The sequence below is a fragment of the Emydura macquarii genome, unplaced genomic scaffold (genome assembly GCF_026122565.2).
Source record: "Emydura macquarii macquarii isolate MOO-44397 ecotype Brisbane River unplaced genomic scaffold, CSIRO-AGI_Emac_v2 contig_2676, whole genome shotgun sequence".
Classification (NCBI taxonomy): Eukaryota; Metazoa; Chordata; order Testudines; family Chelidae; genus Emydura; species Emydura macquarii.
Window position 1 is genome coordinate 122,834 of NW_027132813.1, and position 20,537 is coordinate 143,370.

The window sequence follows — 20,537 nt, forward strand, 5'->3', positions numbered from 1 at the left end:
ATTCCATTGGGTGGCTAGCTGCCTAAAAGTTAGGTATGAGTGCAATACTCAGTGTTGCAATGAAGTTGCCTAATGGATTTAATGATTAGATTCTTCCTTACCAGCAACTGACCACAGTAATGGAAGATTTTTTTTTTCTGAGAGTTGTCAAAGGAGAATTGAGGTGAAGCACGGAAACTGAAGTGTGTCTGGCTCCCACAGGAGTGGGGTAGGTCGGGAGAAGTAATGCTTCCTGTTCTACGTGAACCATCTCTGCCTTGTGTGAATTTAAGATTTGGGGATATAATTTTAGCCATGCCCTCCTGATCAGTCTTTAGTTGAAAGCCTGCCAAGCTCACATGACACTAACCTGAAATGGAGAACAGCAGTACCAACTCTGCTCTTCAAACAATCTATGGGGCAGCTTTCTGTACTTGTGTGCTATATTGTTGTAGAGAGACTGAGTGGTGAGTTCTGTAACATTTAGCAAATGCATTGATCTACAATGAGGCACAATCTCTAAACAAAGTCAGAAAGCTGCCTTCTTTGCAGGGCTATCCAGACCTTGCAGGTGAATGGTGCATTCTAACATGCTGTGCTCTCTGACCTTTGTGGCACTGTTTGCCATATGATGCTCGGTAGTTATCCAGAAGGAGGGTCTTGGACCCACATGCCTGAAAGAGTGAGACCTTCACACCTGTCACTTCTACCTCAGCTACTGAACCCTGATCAAGTCACTCTCGAGATGAAGACAACTTGAGTAGGCTTTTCTGTGGAAGCTGCTGCTCTTACTCAGAAATAGGTGGCCATTTTGTCTTCAAAAAGCCAAAGTCCAGTGCAATATCACACATTAAACATCAACTATCTGCTCTCTCCTGTAATGGTCAAAGTCCATGTACAACAGGAGTTTGCCCTCCAGAATGCTCCTAGAATGAAATAAGACAAAATATTCCTATCTTTTAGTGAGAATTTAGCTTTTTTTTAATTAAAAGCTCTAGAAATTAATTGATTTAATCTTCATCTGGCATTTTTTTAAGGTGGTGGCCTACCAAGCAAATGGTGGCCTATCAAGCAAATGAATATTTGGCTTTATACGGTGTTAGCAGAAATGCAGTTAATTACCTCATGCTGCTGGTCAAACAATGTGCTCCCCTTTCACTGTGAATAGTGCTCCTGCTTGCTCATGGCTCACAGATGCTCCACCTTTCTGACCAACTGTCTGATATCCTGTGCCAGGAGTTCTGGTTCCTCAAAGGCAGCAAAATGCCCCCCACGTGGCATGTAGGAGTACATGACTATGTTCTTGAACTTCTTCTTTGCCCAGGAGCGTGGGGTATGTGCAAGCTCCTGGGGGAAAGCAGCAAGGCCAGTAGGTACGTACACTTCAACCCTTTAAAAAGAAAAAGTATCCTATTAGCAGTTTTTTTTAAATCAGTGCATGTTCTTTGTGAAGGTATTATTTAAAGCATTTGGTTTTTATCAATAAAATGTCAGATAATCAAGCTCAATCAGATTTAATCTTGAACTAATACTCTTTGGCTAATCAGCACAAATACAAAAATAGGAGTTAAATCTGGGAAACAGATCTGCAGTGTAATCTGTTCTGGAAATATACTTACTACTAAGTAACATGTATACCTTAGTATGTTACACCATGACAGAAAACACTCCAAATTGGTTTGTAGCAGGAGTACCCTAATATTTCCTTTCCCATGCAGTCTGCACTGGCTGTTCAAGGTTACTGGAAATCTGTATGCAGTTTGTTGCAACAATTCAACCAGTTTGCTTATAGTTATCTTGTTCTTTGCAATCTCTACCTGTTCCAGGAACAAGAGTTCATTCATCACAGTTTAATATATTTCAGTACATATACTGGGAAAAATGTCTCACTACTTCTTCGCAGGGTGATGTAGAGCAACTTTTACATTTACATTACATTTACATTAATTTTACATTCAGATGGTTAAACCAGATAATTGCATCAGGAGTAGCAGTGTCACTGTGATGCATCCTTTGGATTTGTGAATCTGGCATTGATTTCTGTGTTCCAGGGTCTGTTCTGAGTGACCACAGGAGAGACTTTAATCTTCCATTTGTGCAAGTATCCGCATCTGCCATGATTTGTGCAGATGCAGTTGAGGTTTGCCCGTGAGCTTTGTGAAAGATCAAAGCCAGGAATCTTCTACACTGGGTCTTTCACGAGGGGGGTGTGTGTGTGTGTGTGAGTGACTTCTTGTGAACTCCATTCAGCTTTTCAAGCTTCCTCAGAGTTGAAGTTGCAGTGGCAAAGGTAAAACGTGTGGGTCTAAAAGGGCATACATGACTTCAAGGGGTGGTGAGGGATGTTAAGGTTCTCATGGTTGGGGAGACAGTCGTTTTCCATGATATGCTGGAATTCCCAAAGGGTGGTGGCATTGTGGTAAATGGGGGGGGGGAGGGGAAGGAAGCAATGTACAACTGCATTGGCAACCAAAGTGTTAAAGTCAGCTTGAGGGTTCCAGTGACGCACTGCACTGCAGTATTCAGTGGGACATCAAAAGTTGACTGGTCCAGTGGTGACCCGTACTTGGTTCACTTTAACATAGCTAATAGTATGTATTTCTAAAGAATTGGACAAAATTGTTACCTATAAACAGTCCCCTGTCTAGTACCTAGCCACAAATGGAGAGACTGGTTGAGAATCTTGTTTGAACCCAAGCTAAGCTCAAGTAGGTTAAAGCTATTTTGATAGCTGGAAAAGGGTCATGGAAATTAACTGTCTAGCACTTGATCCCAAGATAGACAACTTTAATTGGACTCCCAGCAAATTAAAATATCTTAGGTTAAAAACAAAAACACAGCCCTGTAGATCATAAATCTGATTGGCCCAATGTAAAACACCAAACCAGGGTCACCAGGCCTAAGTTTTGCCTTTCCATATGCATGCTGTTATAAGGCAACTTGACTTCATAAACCGAATTGAGCTCACTATTCAATGTCTTATTGTTCAGTGGTATAAACCGAACCTTATTAGATATACACTGAGAACAATACCATTTAGCTAATTGTTGCGTCACTGATTAGAGCAGGCAATTTACCTTGTCCAGCCTCCCTTAATAAATTGGTTTAGCCAGTTAACATATAGCTACCACAGATAATCTCTTTACCCACATGGTGCTCCTTTACTTATTTTCTGTAATTCATTAATTTTTACTTGTATTTGGTTAAAACCCTTGAACAATTTCACATCTCATACAGTATACCTTTCTTCAGTGGCCAGCCCAATACCAGGCACTGTAGGTTTAACAACTGTTTGTAAGCTGATGCTTGAAATATTTAACATGTCTTTTGATATTTTCCATATCTGCACTGTTCCTCCAAATCTGCTGGCTGTAGTTGCTGGTTGAGCCTGCAGCAGCAGCTGCACAGCAGCTCATGTCATGGCCATAGTGACTACTGCCTCCTGGGGGGTGCCTCATTTTTTCTGGCTTACTACTTAGGCTGGAGAGGTGATATGTGCCATTCAGGCTCTGAAATGCTTCCACTGAAAAGCTATATAGCAAATTTGGACTAGAAACAACCACAGCCAGCTTCTAGAACAGCTCTGCCTGCTCTAGACTAGAACATATTACAACTTTAACCTTACTACATTTAATTTTATGTGGCAGGAGCCCAAACCCTTCCATTCAATGACTGTCTCCTCTCAGTAACTGATTGCATTTTAAAGCCTCTGTTGCTGTTGTACACGGAACCCTTTTAGATTTGTATAGGGGGCCTATGTAAGGGTCAATTTTCTAGTTTCATGCACTAGGGGGAAACTGAATCATGCAATTATTAGGAGGGGGAAGGAAAGAATCATGCTTAGCAAGGTGCTCCTTGCTTTGCCTCATCAGTGGCAGTTAGTTCTTCACAAACACAAAGCTAATACCTGTTCAGCATACCAAATTCCATAGAGTCATCCATGTTCTGCTTTAATACATTAACAAGTTGTAACCTCTCCTGGAGGCCCACCCCTTTGTAAAATTCTTCTCTAAATTCTCCTTCCCTGTGTTCCCTCTTCACTTATATGGGGAGCTCCTAGTTGCAGTCTGTCCAAAAGTGATCGCTCCCTTACTAATTTGATGAAACTGTTCTCCAAAAGGGAGAGAACCCCCACAGGAGCTAACCTTAGACTAAACTCACTCCCAGGAGAACTAAGAATGACCATGGGCCTCTACTTTGAACACGTCATGTACAAAACTCATCACTGTGACTTCACGTTCCTTCAAGAAATTCTACACGTGCACCACTCACCTCTACATTCACAAAATAATCAACCTATTTCTCCAACAGATTGGGAGGAAACCCCCCCACACACACATGCACCCTTTATTATAACGATAGCACCGCCCTCAGAACCTGGATTTATTTGTTTCTGAAAGATGTTAGGAGCTCAGCTACTGCAATGATGGAGCCATATAAGCACCCGTATGGTTTATCCTATGGGGCTGCAGAGGGGTCTACCCTGCATCTCACCCCACCCCTCCTTTACCTGGCATCTGGAGCAGTGTTGAGGTTCTGAGAAAAATTCTCTTTGTAGAAGCGCATTGAGGGCACAATGGATGAAGTTACCCAATAAATCATCACATTGGTCAGAAGGTCATCCAGAGAGAATTTCCTATTGAGGGATAAACCAGAGAAGCATCACTGTCACAGGAGCTGCTCACTGCACATTATCAGGTACATGCCCTGAGGAATGGGCAGCCTATCTGTTCTCCACTCATCACTCCTGAGCAGTGAGTTAATCAGGGCCCAGTTTGCCCCTGAGCTGAGCTGTAGCGCACCGAATGTTGGTGCAGCAGCAGTGCAATCAATCCATTATAATTCTAAATTGTGCAAATTGCTTTATGTATGTTCCCTGGCCCTCCACTTAAATTTGATCTCTGTGGTGGATTGTCTCACCTCCCTACCCTTGTGAGGAGCTCTCCTTTGGTTGCATTTCTCCCCACCCCCATTCATTGGCTTGCCTCTTTTCCATACCTCTCCAGACCCCCATTGTCCATGTTGCGGAATGATCTATCAGTCCAGGTAGAGAACTTCTCCAGAATGTATGCAGCAAGTCCCACCGGGGAGTCATTTAGACCACAGCCTAATTCAGGAAAGCAACAGAACAGCTCTCAGGTTCACATGGTACTGAACTACCTCCACTAAGGATTAACGGGACTTCCAGGAAGTCACCATCAGGGATCGAGCAGAGACTTTGAATACTACCCACCTTTGTGCTATTCCATTTGGGCCAGTTTAGTATTGGCAGAGCCCAGACTGTCACTCTCAGACTTGCTTCCTCTACCCTCCGTTTTTTAATGCAGTGAGAAGCCAAGAAATAGGACAGTCATGGCGGTGGCAATAATAGCACAAAGAATGTCCAAAGAAACTACACTTTAAAGGAGGCAGGAAGTAGGGATAGTTTTCCCAAACAATCTGTGAATGGAAAAGGTTAGCAAGTCCTAGAGTGTCTTTAGTCACTTCATGGAGGTGGAAGGATGAGAATGCTGTGCATCCACTCTCCTCTTCTTACCCAGGCTTTGTGAACCTAAACATAGCATTTATATAGCATAGCATCTGTTCACCTTGTGGGGTAGGGAAGCATATTACAGTTGAGAAAACAGCCAGAGGGAGATAAAGTGACTTGCCAAAGGCATCTGTAATAAATCATTGTTAGAACTTGACTAGAACTCTGGAGCTCCTGGTTCTCAGTCCACATTGCTCCTCAAACATTCTAGGCCTTTGTCCAAATGTGATGGGTATCTCATGGACCACATGTGTCTATTATATGAACTCCACAGCCACATGGAGACTGTGCTTTACCTGCTGTATCTGGCTTGGTGGCCTGGATGTGCAAATACCCGGACTCCCGCAGAAGATCATACACATTCTTCTCGAAGAATGGGAATAAGCGGTTGGAGTCTTCCCTGGTGAGGCCCACCAGCCATGGCACGTAGGCCCCCAGCAGTAAAGAAACCAGCTTCCCCAAACCTCCTGAGGTAATGAAAACCATATTCAGATGAAGCCCTTTCACAGACCTGAAACCAAGGGTATTGAGGAATAGAATAAGAAGCAGCAAAAATGGATTAACAATAATAACTGAGAACAAAAGGGATCCTGTCTCCAGGTTCCTTCTGAGATACAGAGCTGTGCTAGAACAGCAATGCTGATAGCCTTACATTCAGCTTGGGCACTCACTGTGTCTAACGTTTTCAGAAATGACCACTAATTTTGGGTGCTGAACTTGAGGGATCAAAAACTGGGATATCCAATATTAATGGTCATTTTAAAAAATGTGGCTCTATGCTATTTCTTTTTTTAAAAAAGACACTAACACTATGGAGAGAGTCCAAGTGACAGTAACATACAGAGGAAAAAGTATGGAAAAATAAGAGGAAAGAAGAATCCTTGACTCAAGATGACTGGGAGGAGACAAATGCAAAGGAGATGGGGGACCAATTCTTATTCAGCTTCACAGGCTCCAGTTATGGTGCTTTTCTTGGGTTAGTTTACATTCTAGGATCTCTCTACTAATTGGGGTATTATGTTAGATCAAGAAGTATGTTCCAACTCTATCTAAGGAAAGCTTATAACCTCTTAGGGGATTGTAGCTTTGCCACTTGCTCCAGAATCTGGACTGCTGCCTAGCAGCGATGCAGAAAAGTCAAGAGAAATCATTTCAGAATCCTCCTGACTCCTGCTAACCTGGAGACTGCTCATCAGCTATATTTTGGTCAGGATTCTCTGGGCTAGGGCTGTTCAAACAAAGCATAGATAACTTGGCAGGAGTCCGAGGACTGAAGTTAATCCCCATCCATCGGAGAAGATGGCAAGCATCTGAATCTTTAATACAAGGTGAAAAGTTCTAGAGGGGTAGCCGTGTTAATCTGTATAGAGCAAAAACAACGAGAGTCCTGTAGCACCTTAAAGACTAACAAATTTCTGCAGGCATAAGCTTTTGTGGGCTGCAACCCACTTCGTCAGATGTGTGAAGTGGAAATCACAGATAGGAGGTATATATATACATCCAAGGGTAAGAAACAACAATGGGAGGGCAAGTGCTAACAAAGTCAATTCAGGACCTCACCTCTGTGCCAAAGAGGAGTGCGGTCAGCATTTACACTCTGGCCATCACTGTTCTGTATACTACCAACCCAAAGCATTCCAAAATCAGGAGTCAGGCCCTACAAATCATGAGATTTAAAAAAAAAATCATACATTATGGGTTCTTTCCATTTGCCTTTTGGGTTTTGAGCCTTTAAGTTCATATTTTTCAGTTTCTCTTTCCAACTATGAGAACTAGAAATGTTCTTTTATCTTTCAAATGAAGGCTGAGATTCTTATGTAGTCACGTGACTCCAGGAGCTGGGGAGCAAGACTCCAAATATTGCAAGACTCGGGATAAAACTAAAAGAGTTGGCAACGAGGTGTCCTGAGTACAAGGGGGAGGGCAGGGAGTGTCATGGGAACCAGAACAGACAACTATCCCCTCTCCTAACCCCGTTTGTCACTCACTTTGGCAGCATCTGAGCCATGTTTGTGGTGATCCGAGAGCCCCAATCTCCCCCCTGTACATAGAACTCCTGGAAACCCAGTCTCTGCATCAGCTTGTGAAATATCCGAGCAGCAGCCAGCGTGTCAAAACCTGTGCATAAGGAGAAACTTATCATTAAATACTTGTTCTCCATAAGCTGGCTCCCCCAGCCAGGAATCACTGATACCAAAGAGGATGTGAGTCAGTGTTCTGCTGGGTATTGCCTGGCACTTTGTGCTTTCCCAGGCACAACATAGGGCACAGACTCTCTTTCCTGCTCTCTAGCCTCTTCACTTCTGCCTTCTCTCCCTTGTAGTTCATCCAAGTTAATCTTTCTCCCCATACCTGTACCATCCATCCTCAAATCCCTTCACTGGCTCCCACTATCCAGCATCAAGTCCTGCTCCTCCCTTTTTAAGGCTCTGCAGTCTCCAGCCCAGCTCTCATTTCCCCTTCCACTCTCTATTCTCTGCTCCCTTTGCCTCCTTCACTCACCTTGCATCTTCTTCCAGGCACCCGAGGACCTCTACCACCCTCCCAATTAAGGTTCACATAATGCCCTCCCTTGTCTCCTCCAACAACACTGGAAACCCCTTCCCCCCGCACAATCCATGAAGTGTCCTGGCTCTAATGACCAGTCACCTCGCGTTGCTCCATGTTCTACTGCACATCTATTCCTTGGGGAAGGGCTTTGTTAGGTATAATCTCACCCCGTTGCACAGCATGGGGCTCACCTATTGTGCTACATACATAAGAAAGAGCTGGCACATAAAAGGACTTGCTGGCTCAGGGGGGTGGCAGAGTGGGATACAGAGTCTTTCACCCCTAGGACTCTGGTTCCAGACAGGGGAGACTAGCGGGGGGACTCAGGGAAGTGATAAATGGACTGTGGAGCCTATTGCCTATGGAGCATCAGTTCCTCTTCAGCCAATGATTGGGGTGACTGGCTGTCTTAGGGGGTATGGGATATGGAACCTTTCACCAGGGCAATAATCACTTGGCTCACAGGACTGGGGCACAAAGCCTTTCATTTTCAGGCATTTAGTGACCTGTGTGACTTGAACTGTAAGTCTGAGTCCAGTTCCCACTGGACACATGTCAACAACACAGACATCATCATAAATACTCCCTCCCCTCTAGCCCAGTGGAGACGCCATGGACTGGCCGGCATGAATTTCCCTCTCACACTTAGGGGTGATCTCTGGAGGTCAGGGGAGGCAGGTTGAGAGAAATCTGCCCTGGCATTGTCCCTAGTGTACTTGTTCTGTGGATACAAGTCATTAGGGCTATCAATCCACCACGAGATTTGCTTTATTAAAAGAACAGGTGAAGAATCCAACTCCCAATGTTCAGAAATTAACCTCTGGTTCCAGGGATGTGTCTCCCAGGTGCTACACTAGAAAGCACTGGGATTCTAATTGCCTGTCTCCTGCCCATCACTCACCTTGTTGGTGAGGTGCCTCGGAGAAGCCATAGCCTGGGATGGATGGGCAGATGACCTCAAACACCACATCCTCATTCAGGCCCTGCCCAGCTGGGTCCGTGAGCAGTGGGATGATTTTATAGAACTCGTAGAAGGAGCCGGGCCAGCCATGCACCATCAACAAAGGCTTGGCTGCCTGACCGTTGGGGACACGAGGGGGCTTCACGTGGACAAAATGGACTTCAATCCCTGCCAGAAAGCCAAGAGAAACAAGTTAATGCTCCAGATGCTTCTCAGGTCCTGGCTTAGACCCTAAAGGACAGAGGCAAAGTCCTAGCCAGTGTTTACAGCAGAGTCACACAGAGAGAGGAAGCTGCCAAGCTGGGGCTGGCAGCGGGATGTCCTGTACCCCTTTGGGTTTATGTTTGCTCCTTTGTGGGTTAGGGATAATGCTACAGTGAGAGAGGCCTAGACCCCAGTACTAAGTCTGTTGGGAAAGGCATCCTAAGTTTGTCTCCATGATTCTGAAGGTGGTGACCCTAACAGAAAATGGATGCCTTGGATACCTCAGCCTGCCTTACTGTATCTCAGTGCAATGCCCAGCTATGCATGGAATAAGCTGCCTAGTCTTGGATTCCAGAGAAACTTTGTCTCAATTATGCTCCCTGCATAGGAGGGCAGATGGGAATAAACATGTGGGGGGCTCCAAGGTGGAGTGCTAAGCCAAAGGGGGGGAGGAAGAAATGGAGGGGTGATTCATGAGTAAAGGGACAGGGCAATGGGGTAGGGGGATAAAGTAAATAAGGGGAAGTTGTGAGGAGCACCAAGGGCACTGGGGGAGCGATATGTGGGTGCTCCATTGAGAAGGAGGCACCAGGGCTGCTGGGGAAAGCAAACGGAGCATTCAAGGGCAGCTGAGACTCACTCACCTTCAATGGTTGTTTTGAAATGTGGATATTGGTTCAGAATTTCCAGCTGCTTCCGCCAGTCAAACTGGTTCCTCCAATAGGCAACAACTCTCTGCAGGAAGGTGGAGTTGAAACCATACTGGAAGGCAGCTCCCTCCAGGGGTGGTATGTAGCGGGTCTGGTCCAGGCGCTGGTGCAGTTCCTGCAGAGGGAGAGTTCCCACACTGCTCCATCACAAGCCAAGCTCACAGGGCTGCTCTCAGTGCCCATCACCCGCTGGAGGAGATGGAGGGGAGCCAAGGATAAAGTCTCCTGCTTGCCCAGGGCCTTAAGGAGGCAGCTCTGCTTTTTATATCATTATCTGGGGCCCAAAGGGCACTGTCCAGGCAGCCACATGCTGCACAGGATTTCCTGGATCAGGTACATGGTGAAAATATATTTTGTATGTTATTGGTTAGAACTGGGGGCAGAACTCCTGGGTTCCATTCCTGGCAGTGCCTCTGATTTGCTACGTGATCTTGGTCAAATCACTTCACTTCTCTGTGCCTCAGTTTCCTTGTCTATACAGTGAAATAAGCCTACTGACCTAATGCAGATTAGGGGCTGGGAGGCTGTTAATGTCTATAAAGGGCGTTGAGCTCTTTGGAGGAAAAGGGGATAAAAGGGGTTGCTGCGTGGAAGTGCCAGGTTCTAGTTTATCAGCATCCTCCTAAAGAGCCTAAAGCACCCTGCTTTCGGAAAGGAGCTATACTGCCAATACCTGGGTTTCATGCTGTCTTTTTACCATGGCTGGAGTAAGAGCCCTGGAAGCTGAAGGCCTCTTTTTATCCATAATATGGGTCTGGCATGGAACCCTGTCCTGCCCCAGCAAACGTGTCTCACCCCTGCCCTGGAGGGACAGTGCTCTAAAGGGGAGGAGGTGAGGGTCAGTCGCCAAGGCCCATTCACCAAGGCCCTTGGTGTCTCTGCTCAGGCTGCAAACAACAGAGATAGCTGGTGCCAGATGCAGGGTGGATTTGCGATCTGGCCACCCAACATGAGCAAGCTCCTCAATCAAATCAAATGACAGCAGCTTTCAGTCACTACTGACTGGGGCTTGAGTGGAACTAAAGGTGACCTAAAGGTGAAAGTCCCCATGGCTCAATCCTAGTTACCAGAGCTGCCCACTGCCAGTAAATTAGAGGCTTAGTGGTAGGAATAGTCCACACTTTCTCATAATAGCTCTGCCAGTGCCCCTCACTCCTGACCTGCAGTCTCCTGCTACCTCAGCCCTGGGCTCCCCACACACAGTTCAGCTGATGCCCTCAATCCTGATCTGCAGCCCCTTGATATTTCTAAACCCGTACACACATCTCTACCATTCAGTGCATCTCAGGCTTCACTAGCAGCCTCTGCTGTTCCCAATGTAGGCCCCTCAGCAGGAACTGTCTTGGACTCTGTGGAGATTTTGTGATTTTGATAAATTTCCCTTAGGCTGGGACCCAGAAAACTCGGTTATTTTGTAATCTATTTTGGGCTAGAACTCAAGTCAATAGGGATGGATAGCCAGTACATTATCTCACGGTGCCAGACGACTGTGCGGGAGTATTTAAGCACAACCCTAAGGTCAATAGGATATCACGCTGAAGCAGATGGATCTGACTGGCTAGCTCTACCTCACTGCTTTCTACTCCCCACCAACTGCCCCATCCTGGATTCCTCTCCCAACCTCCCTATTTCCCAGCCAACGATACCTGAATTTCCCTGTCAGAGGTTTCAATTTGGAAAGATTGGATTTTCTCATCTTCTTTCTCTGTTGGGGGTCTCTCGCCTGAGCCCCACCATCCATCTCCCATTGCTAAGGTCTTGATCTTCCGTCTAGACAGTAGCCAACAAACCAGGAATCCTCCAGCTCCCAGAACAGCAGGGGCAAAAATTGCACTCCTCTGGGGATATTCAAGGGACCTAGGAAGGCACAAAGATGCTCGCATTCAGGAACAGAAGCTGCAAGACACTGACACTGCACCAAGACCTCATACATACATGGTGAGTTTGGGAGAGGACGAGTATCCACAACTTCCATAAAGTCAACAGGAGCTGTGAGTTCCCATCCCATCACCTCAGGAGATCAGTCCCTATAAGTGTCCCTCCCAAGTTGGGGATCCAAAACTGGGGACCCCCAGAATGAGTGGCCAGCTCTGAAGATGTCGGCCTAAGAGCCTGAAAGCAGGTTAGAAACAGAACAACAGTTTCAACAAGAGCTGAACAGAACTGCACCAGCCGGGGAGAAGCTTCTAGGCTTCCACAGAGCTTCCCCAACAGCTCTCCAACAAAGGCCATCAAGGGATCACACTTGCAACTAGTGAAACGGGTTGAGGAGCCTGGATCACCATCTGCCTGGCCACTGGTCACAAGGCTGCCCAGGCCCTCTCCTAGTGGTGACCAGCAGTCCCATATTCTCAACAGCAGAAAGAATATCAGCATGGACTGAGGAGCTGACCACGGGAACACAGGGAGGCCTAATGTTCAGACATACATTAGCACTGCAGTGGGGGAGGGGAGCACACACATATAGCTCAAGGTAGCCGAGTCAACTCATCCAATCACAAGCTGGATTAGTGTCACTGCCATGCATGGGAGTGTGATGGTGCAGGAGGTGGAACTTTCCCAATGCACAGCAAGAGTGGGCTCTGGGACAAGGGCAGACACAACTGCTTCAACCTCTGGAAGGAGCCATCAGCACAGGAGCATAGGAGATAGTCTCCTCCAGCTCCACTCTGCAAGGCCTCACATAGGGTTTAGCATCTCCTAGGTCACCACTGGATCTGGGGCCTTTGTTCCCCACAGAACCAAGGATCTTCAGGGCTGTGACACTGGTAAACCAAGTGCCAGCTCCTGCCAAGGTCATAGGCGTTACTGAAGACCCGACAAACTCATAGCTGTAAACCAAACCAGCTCACCTGTATGTTAGTTTTGTTCAGACTAGGTATTAGTCTTATAAAAATGCTTTTAGTGTTTAGACTCTATGAAATGCTTGTAAGTTGCTGCATGCATTCATCTCACTTGCAGTGTCCGTATTCCATGCTACAAGGTAAAATATGTTTGTTTTATAATTGTAAAAAATGCCTGCTCTGAACTTGTAAACTCAGACAGGAAGATTGGCTTCCCTGCCATCTAGGAGGACTCTCAGAAAGTAAGTGATGAGCCATTGTAGGATAAAAGCTTTGTTGATTGCCCCACCCACCCAAAGAGAAGTATGTGCAGAAGGCCTCATTCCATCAGTTTGGATGCTGGAAGAGGGAAATAAAAATAGTTAACATAAAGATTTTTCATCTCTTTGCTGTTTGGACTCTCACCAGGACTGGAGTCAACACAAAGCAGTGATTCCCAGGGTCCATCTGAGTTAAGCCTTAAAAAGACATTCAGGGTTGACAAATTACTACATCTCTGTCACCGTTTGAATCACAGACTGAAACTCATCTGTGTATATATGCGTGTGTGCTTTAACCTGTAAATAACTCATTTCTTTTTCCTAGTGAATAAGCTTTTAGTTAGTTTATTACAGGATTGGCTACAGGCGTTGTCTTTGGTGAAAGATCTAAGGTACAGATTGATCTGGGGTAAGTGACTGGTCTCTTGGGACTAGAAACAACCTGAATATTTTGTGATTTTTGGTGTAAGTGACCATTTATCACTAAGTCCAGCTTGCCTGGGTGGCAAGATAGACTGGAGAGTCCAAGGGGACTGTTTATGACTCCATGGTAAGGCTGTTACAGTAAACTAGGTGTTTACATTTTTTAATGGGTCAGTGAAATCTAATTTTAGAACATACCACCAGCTTGGGTTGTCTGTCCTGCTTTTGACAGTCTGCCCTAAGGTTGGCACTCTTTGTCGTGAGCCACTCCAGGCAGCATGACAAGGGCCATCTCTGTCTGGTGCCCTCATTCCCTCCCCAGGGCTGTCACTCTCTAGGGCCCATACTCACCACGACACTGGGCCCAGATCATGTTGCAAGATGGTGCCATAGACTCTCTAGGAAAGTGCCACGTAATCAGGGCAGGCACTAGCAAATTTGAGGCATCATGTAAAGCCATTCAATCGCCCCTCAGCTAAACATTGGTTCAAGACGTAATGTACAACCCCCTCCCTCCAAACCTTGCCCCAGCTCTTCTGCCAGCTAAGAGAATAGTGATTGTGCCTAGACCTGACGTGGGGAACTGTGAAGGAAATTAGGAGGGTCAGGAAAGAAGATTTTTTGTGACACAAACAGTGTGAGGGGCTGCACTGTGCCTAGCCAAGGCAGTGAAAAAGGGGGAGACAGCTGCATCAGGTGGCTCCCACTCCACCCACATGATCTGGAACAGAAACAGCTCCTGAGTTGCCACCTCTGAGGTGCAAAAACCCAGGAGATCTGGGCTGATCCCGATCCTAGACAGCTGGCAATATGTCCTGAGCAGCTTGACAGATTTTCCAGGACAGCTACCTCCAAAAAGGGACGATCCTGGGAAATCCCGGACGGGTGGCAACCTTACTGGAGACCCTTGTGATGGCTGGTTTGGCGACATTCTCTGAAACAGCCCCAGTCAAGTTGCTGCAAGTTCCTGCTAGCTCTGCCTGCCAAAGCAGAGCAGGGCTCCTGAGAATAAAAGCCTAAACTGCACCCTTCATTGTGCTCTCCGGGCACTGAGCAGTTTACGCAACAGGTAATCGAATCCCCGTGAGCTTAAATCCCAGAGGGTTTAGCTGCTTGGCGGCCTGAAACGCAGAGTATCATGGCAGGTTATGGCACCAATTCAGCACTGAGCAGCTTAACCCTGCTAATCCACATCAAGCAGCTCAGATCAGCAGCCCCTTGACTGCCCCAAAGCAGGGTTCACTAGCAAAGCTTTGTCTGTGACCACATTCCAGGGGCTGCATAGTCAGCCACCCCCCATGGGACCCTTCCGAAGGGAATGGAACGGCTCCCCTGGGTAGCGTTCTCTCCCCGGCATTAGATTAGTGCTGGAGCTTTGAGCAAGGGCCCTGTTGGACTTTACCCCTCTGCCATGATTCTGGGTGACCAACAGCACTCGTCCCCAAAGGGCTCTCCTGCACCTGCTGCACTCACCGGACACTCTGAAGGATTTGCTGCCACATGTCTGTACGGGTGTCTGTGACTTGATCTTCAGCTCAGCCCAACCGTAGTGCTGGACTAAGAAACGGGCCCAGGGGTCCCAACCACAGTTACCGCCTTCTCAGTGACGATGCAAACTATCTGTATGTAGCCTTATAGTGCCACCTGCTGCCTTAGTGTGGAATTGCAGATGGCCCAGTCACCTGGGTTCACCTGTGGTTTTGGATGAGACAAAAAATTGAGGCCATGTCCAAAGCATCAGGGTGTCCTACCTGCATTCTGACCGAGGGAATTGTATTTTGCCTCCCTAACATTCCACTGCAGTCTCATTTGGATAAAAGATTCTCCTTTGATTCCTGTCCTAAACTGCCCTGTAGTACCATTGGTGCAAAATGCCAGCTATGTTTCACTGAGGTGGTTGCAATTCAGTGATCAGGGAAGAAAATTCCTGCATCTATGCCATGTTCAATGAAACAATTCATAGATTTCAAGGCCAGAAGAAACCACTGTGATAATCTAGTCTGACTTCCTGGGTAACACAGGCCATAGACCTTCCCTGAAATAATTCCTGTTTGAACTAGAACAGGTTTTTTAGAAAAACCACACTCATTGAGGTCTTTGATGCTGAAGTCCCATTTGCTGTGAGTCTCTCTGTGTTTTCAGGGCAACCTACACCTCTGGCAGTGGGAGAAGCTTGTAGGTACTTCAGAGGTCAGGATTCAACCAACAGCTGTCCCATATTTCTGGCTATGTTAGTGAATGAGGAGCAACAGAAGGAAGAATTAGAACCCAACAGTGTGGAAGGCAGCTGGGAAATCCTGTAAAAACATAATTAAAGTGCAACAGACTGTGATCCATCTGAAATAAAGGAGAGCCCAAGGGACACCTTATACTGTGAAACCCTTACTATTTCTTACCTAGCACTAAATACAAGTGAAGTGGCCTGTGTAGTTAGAAGAGGAAGTGGCTCAAAGATCTCAAGGTAAAATCCTCTGTCCAAGGGAAGGAATCAACACCGATAGTTAAGGATGCAAAGAGAAAGATAAAGGCTGAATGAGTTACTGCTGCCAAAGGGCTAAGGGGAATCAGATGGACTTTAGCTAAGTTATAAGGGGAGACAGTTGGATCATTAATAAAAAGGAGGCAAGGCAAGATAAATAAGTGATGATTCTGATATGGCTGAGATACTGAAACTGCATTTTAAAAAGGGCTCTAACAAGCATAGAAGTTTTGTCTGTGAGGAACTGAGGAAGCCCAGATGGGAAAGGGAGTACAAGGGAATCCTGGAAAATCATCTGCTCTTGGACTGCCCAGTAAACAAGGATAATTTTCTCTTACACTGCTACCTCTAGTGCGCCAAAATGCAGAACATCTGGCAGGAGTTGCTATAGCTGAATTCAACAAGACTTTCATGTAATTTTAACGTGTGTCCTAATAATCTTTTTAAGTCTGCACATTTTCTCATGGAGATATCTGGTCTGAACTACAATACTCTTTACTATCTACTTTATTTCCTTTTTCCTGGATACATCTGAAATGAGCAGAGGTTGACCACATGTAATATACTGATTTTTTTCAGCAGCTGGCAAATTAATTCAGCAGCTGGCAGCCTCTTTCCACTTTTACCCTAGAATTTTACTGCTGACCTGCCCTTCTAAAAAATTACAATGCTGCTGCTGTTTTGTACAGTTGTGGGTTCAAACACTGTCATTTGTAGCGCTTGCATAGATTACTGCAGAATACCCCCCATTATCAGAGGGAAAGCACCCTAAGTTTGAACAATGCACATTTAACAAGATAAACTTCCTCAATTCAGAATAGAATTAAACTAAGCAGTATCACACAGTTTCTCATCTTAAATACACTTTGAATTAACTCATTCATCCTGAGAGCATGCCAAGGAAAGGGATAAAGGATTATTATCCCCCCCTGCTTAGAAATGGGGAACCTTCCCTGGCCATGTTTGCAGCAGGTTTTAGTGCCTGAGAACCAGGAACAAAGAGGAAATTGACAAGACTCTAAAGGAAAACTGACATCTCTCCAGTTTCATTGTCCAAACCAAGTGAAAGGCAGAATGCAAACAAGCAGCATCAATAGGGAAAAGTGATTTCTATCTTTACAATTATTTCAGTCATCTCAGGAGTTGTCAGTGACCTAAAGGAGGACAGGGTGAGTGGCTGTTAGTAGCATGGCTTTACAGTTTCCTGTTAATGTCACTGATTTTCATTAATGAGAGGAGCAGAATTTGTCCCATTTTGTTGCCCTTAAGTTTGCTTCCCAGGCACAATTCTTGTCCTGGAGCAGAGAAGGAAATTCCATTCTACCGAGGGCATACACACAGGTACATACATACATACATACATTCTCGGGGTAATATTCCACCCAGGAGCTGCAAGAGGAGCTCAAGGGAAACCCTGGAGCTCCTACTCTCTTCCCAGTCTGGTCTCTAAGGAGATCAATAACACAAGTGTTATTAAAGCCATATCGGATCGGATGGAGTATGTAGGGCGGTGGACAGAGAATTAACTCACCCAGCTCTCATTAACAAGAACATGAATTCCCCACTCACCATGCTGACATTCCCCAACCAGCTCTGACTACTTTAGCTGTGCGATTCATTATCTTCATAGCAATTAGGCTTCCACTAACAATGCTTTCTTTTTTAAGCTGTTAATTGCGTCTATCTGGCATGCAGCAAAGTGAGGAGCAGGACCCGCTGTGGCCACTTCGTGACTTTGCCGAGCTTTCCCTGCACCAGCTGCTTTTATATTGTCCAGAAAGAAAAGGTGGCAAAGAAATTAGCCTTAGTGCACTTCAGTCTACTAGATGTAACTCTGAGGCTTGAGAGATTCTGGTAGCCTGCAGCCACTGTATCCAGTGAAACAGAACCAGTATCTATTACAGGGGATCACAAACCTTTGAAGAGCATGAACTGCATTTTAACAGAGACGAATTTCTTGGACATCTCCACTCCCCTTTGCCATTGCTCTTTGCTGCTACTGATCATTGCATATTATCCCCATAATGACTATAGTAAACACTTACATGGCAATGAAATAGTAAGCATTTAAGTGTATTTTAGCTCCAGTTTAGCAGCTGGAGACAAGCAGGGTAACCTGCCAGCTCACTACACACTACCAGCAAGGGCTTCACAGATCAGAGTCTGAGCACTGCTGCTTGAAAAGACACCAGGACATCTGTCGGAAAGGATCTCCCTATAAAACTAACTTCTGTGCTGTGGGCTGAGAGGCAACCAGAGAAACTGCAATACAGTAATTTTGTGTGCATTGGGCTCCCTCAGGTGGACATAAGAAGTTCATGCTGTACATGATAATACTGTTTTTTTCCCAGTTCTAGCGCCTTCATCGAAGGATCTCAAAGGCCTTTCCACATGTCAATGACTTAAGCCTCACAAGTTAGTACCCTTATTTACAGAGGGAAGAAAACTGAGGCACAGAGTGGGAAACTGGCGACTTCCTCCTGGTTACCCAGTGAGTCAGTGACAGAACTGAGACTAAAGCCCAAGAATCCTGACTCTCAGTCTTGTGCTTTGTATCTCAGGGTAAGAGGGTAACTTGTAGGACCTAAAACAACCATTGTAATCTTCAAAGTCACTGTAAGCCTCTGACTTGAGTTTGTGGAGGTGGCTGTAATGCTTGCCCCTTCTCCTCGGGGGAAGTGCGTCTCTGGTAACATCGGCCTTGGTTAATAGTTCCTCCTTTCAAAGGAACAATGTCAGCTTCAGCATCTCAGAGAATCTCACTAAGGAAACAAATATCTCAGTGTGTAACAATGTTGCCAGGAGCCCTTGCTCAGTGACATAAGGGGGACCAGGCTGCCACCTCTGCATGTGGACACCTCATAGCTTGCTGGCTAGACTATGTGTGTGCAGTGCAGGGCACTGTCCCGCACGTTCTGGAAGCTTCCTGGGAGCTTCCGTGAGTCTTCCTCCTCATGTTGGGTTCCATATGCATTATATCCTTAGATCCATAACATCTTTCCCCCCAGCTAGCTCCATTCACTTCAAAAGCACTAGGGGCTATCCAGAGCTGGTCAGTAGAGAGGGCTGGGAAGCATTTCCTCACCCTGCAGGGAATCTGTTGGTCATCTCCCAGTTGCTTTCAAGGACCAAACTGTACCAAGCCTTGAGATAAATATAAGGGGAATGCAGGGTCTCACAGGGAGTTTGTCTAGATATGCCCTGTATGCACCACTGCCCAGAAATGGCAAGAAAAATCCAGATATTGCATGGTCACCTTTTAATAGCACTAAGGGCCTTTGCACAGTGCATTTCCCAAGGACCTGTGGGCTCCGTCTTGGGCCATCATCTCCTTCCGGGGGATCACAAATCCCCCCAAAATGCCCCACAACACATTGCTATTGCTTAAATCAAACCAAGAAATCTCATCCCTCTTGCACTGAACATGTGACTGAGCAGAGAGTCTGTGGCCTCTGGCTGGGTCCTGGAGTCCAAGGAAGAGTTCTATTCACTCACCAATATCCCCAATCAATAGGCAGAGAAAGATGTCCCCTTACCAAAGGAAACAGTGATCTCAAGGGATTCAACTGGTATAGAGGAGATTTGTTTTGCCCCGAAATCTGCCCCAAGCATGAATGGCGGCCTCTGTACTCAGCCTTGATTATTATATTTTGGTAAAAAATGCTGAACTCCTAAGCACTTTCGAGCCGTTAATTCCTGAATCTTATTAACAGCAAATAAATCATTATATCCGAGAGCAGCTCGAGGCATCACCTCCCGCCTTCCCTGGGAAATCTGTCCACGAGGTCTCCACAATGGCTGATGCCTCAAAACATCTTACATAAAACTTAGGTTCAAGTAATTGCGAGCAGCCTGGAGGAGTCACAGAGGATCTCCTTCCTCTCTACACCTACTGTCCCAACATCCCATCATTATCTCTACAGACCCCTTCTGCACAGCTTCCTCCCTCCACCACACATACACACCTCCTTCTCATGGTCTACTGTAGTAAGCATGGGAATAAAAGTTTGTGTTTTCCCAGCTGGAAACGGCCTCTTTCATTCTTAGGAGAGTTCACAAATGCTTCACTGCTACCTCCAGCAAGGATTAGCCCCTTCTGTTGCTAATTAGGAAGCTAAGAGGGTCCTCAGGGCAATTTCCCAATGAAACTGAGTCCATTAAATGAATGGTAGGCAGTGGGATTGAGGGTAGGGGGGAGGGAAAGGAGGAGTTACACAACCACCACATGGAACCAGATGATTTGTTGTTACATGTGCTGGCTTTAGAGACTCAGCAACATTGAAAACAACAGCAAACAAAAGCAACCTTCAGATCCAGGACTGTTTATTTAGGTCACTGATACACAGGGGTGGGAATGGTTGGGATATCGTACTCAGAGTCCGGGTGTGCAAGTCCTGGCACTAATGCCCTCAGAGTGGATCCTGCTGAGCCCAAGAGGCCGTACTAGTGCCTTGGGGTATGGATCCTGCAGTACATGGGGGGTGGTGATGCAAATCTGGGCTAGTACTCTGGAGTCCTCCTGTGCTCAGGTACTGGGAGTGTGAGTCCTGATGCTATTGTGCTGTATGACATAGGATCTGGATCAGGAAGTGAGAGTG

The 20,537-nt window shown here is 46.1% G+C and overlaps 1 protein-coding gene across 1 annotated transcript; it reads right to left on the bottom strand.

Annotated features, from left to right (window-relative positions):
* Positions 1-425: 425 nt before the first annotated feature.
* LOC137164122 (epoxide hydrolase 1-like) lies at positions 426-15,057 on the bottom strand. Its single transcript, XM_067564708.1, has 9 exons — positions 14,934-15,057; positions 11,581-11,791; positions 9,869-10,049; positions 8,961-9,188; positions 7,498-7,627; positions 5,806-6,020; positions 4,978-5,086; positions 4,490-4,615; positions 426-1,369 (listed from the first exon to the last, which is right to left on the bottom strand). The coding sequence occupies exons 1-9, from the start codon at positions 14,960-14,962 to the stop codon at positions 1,168-1,170; spliced, it is 1,431 nt and encodes a 476-aa protein (XP_067420809.1). The 5' UTR covers positions 14,963-15,057; the 3' UTR covers positions 426-1,167.
* Between the last annotated feature and the right edge of the window lie 5,480 nt (positions 15,058-20,537).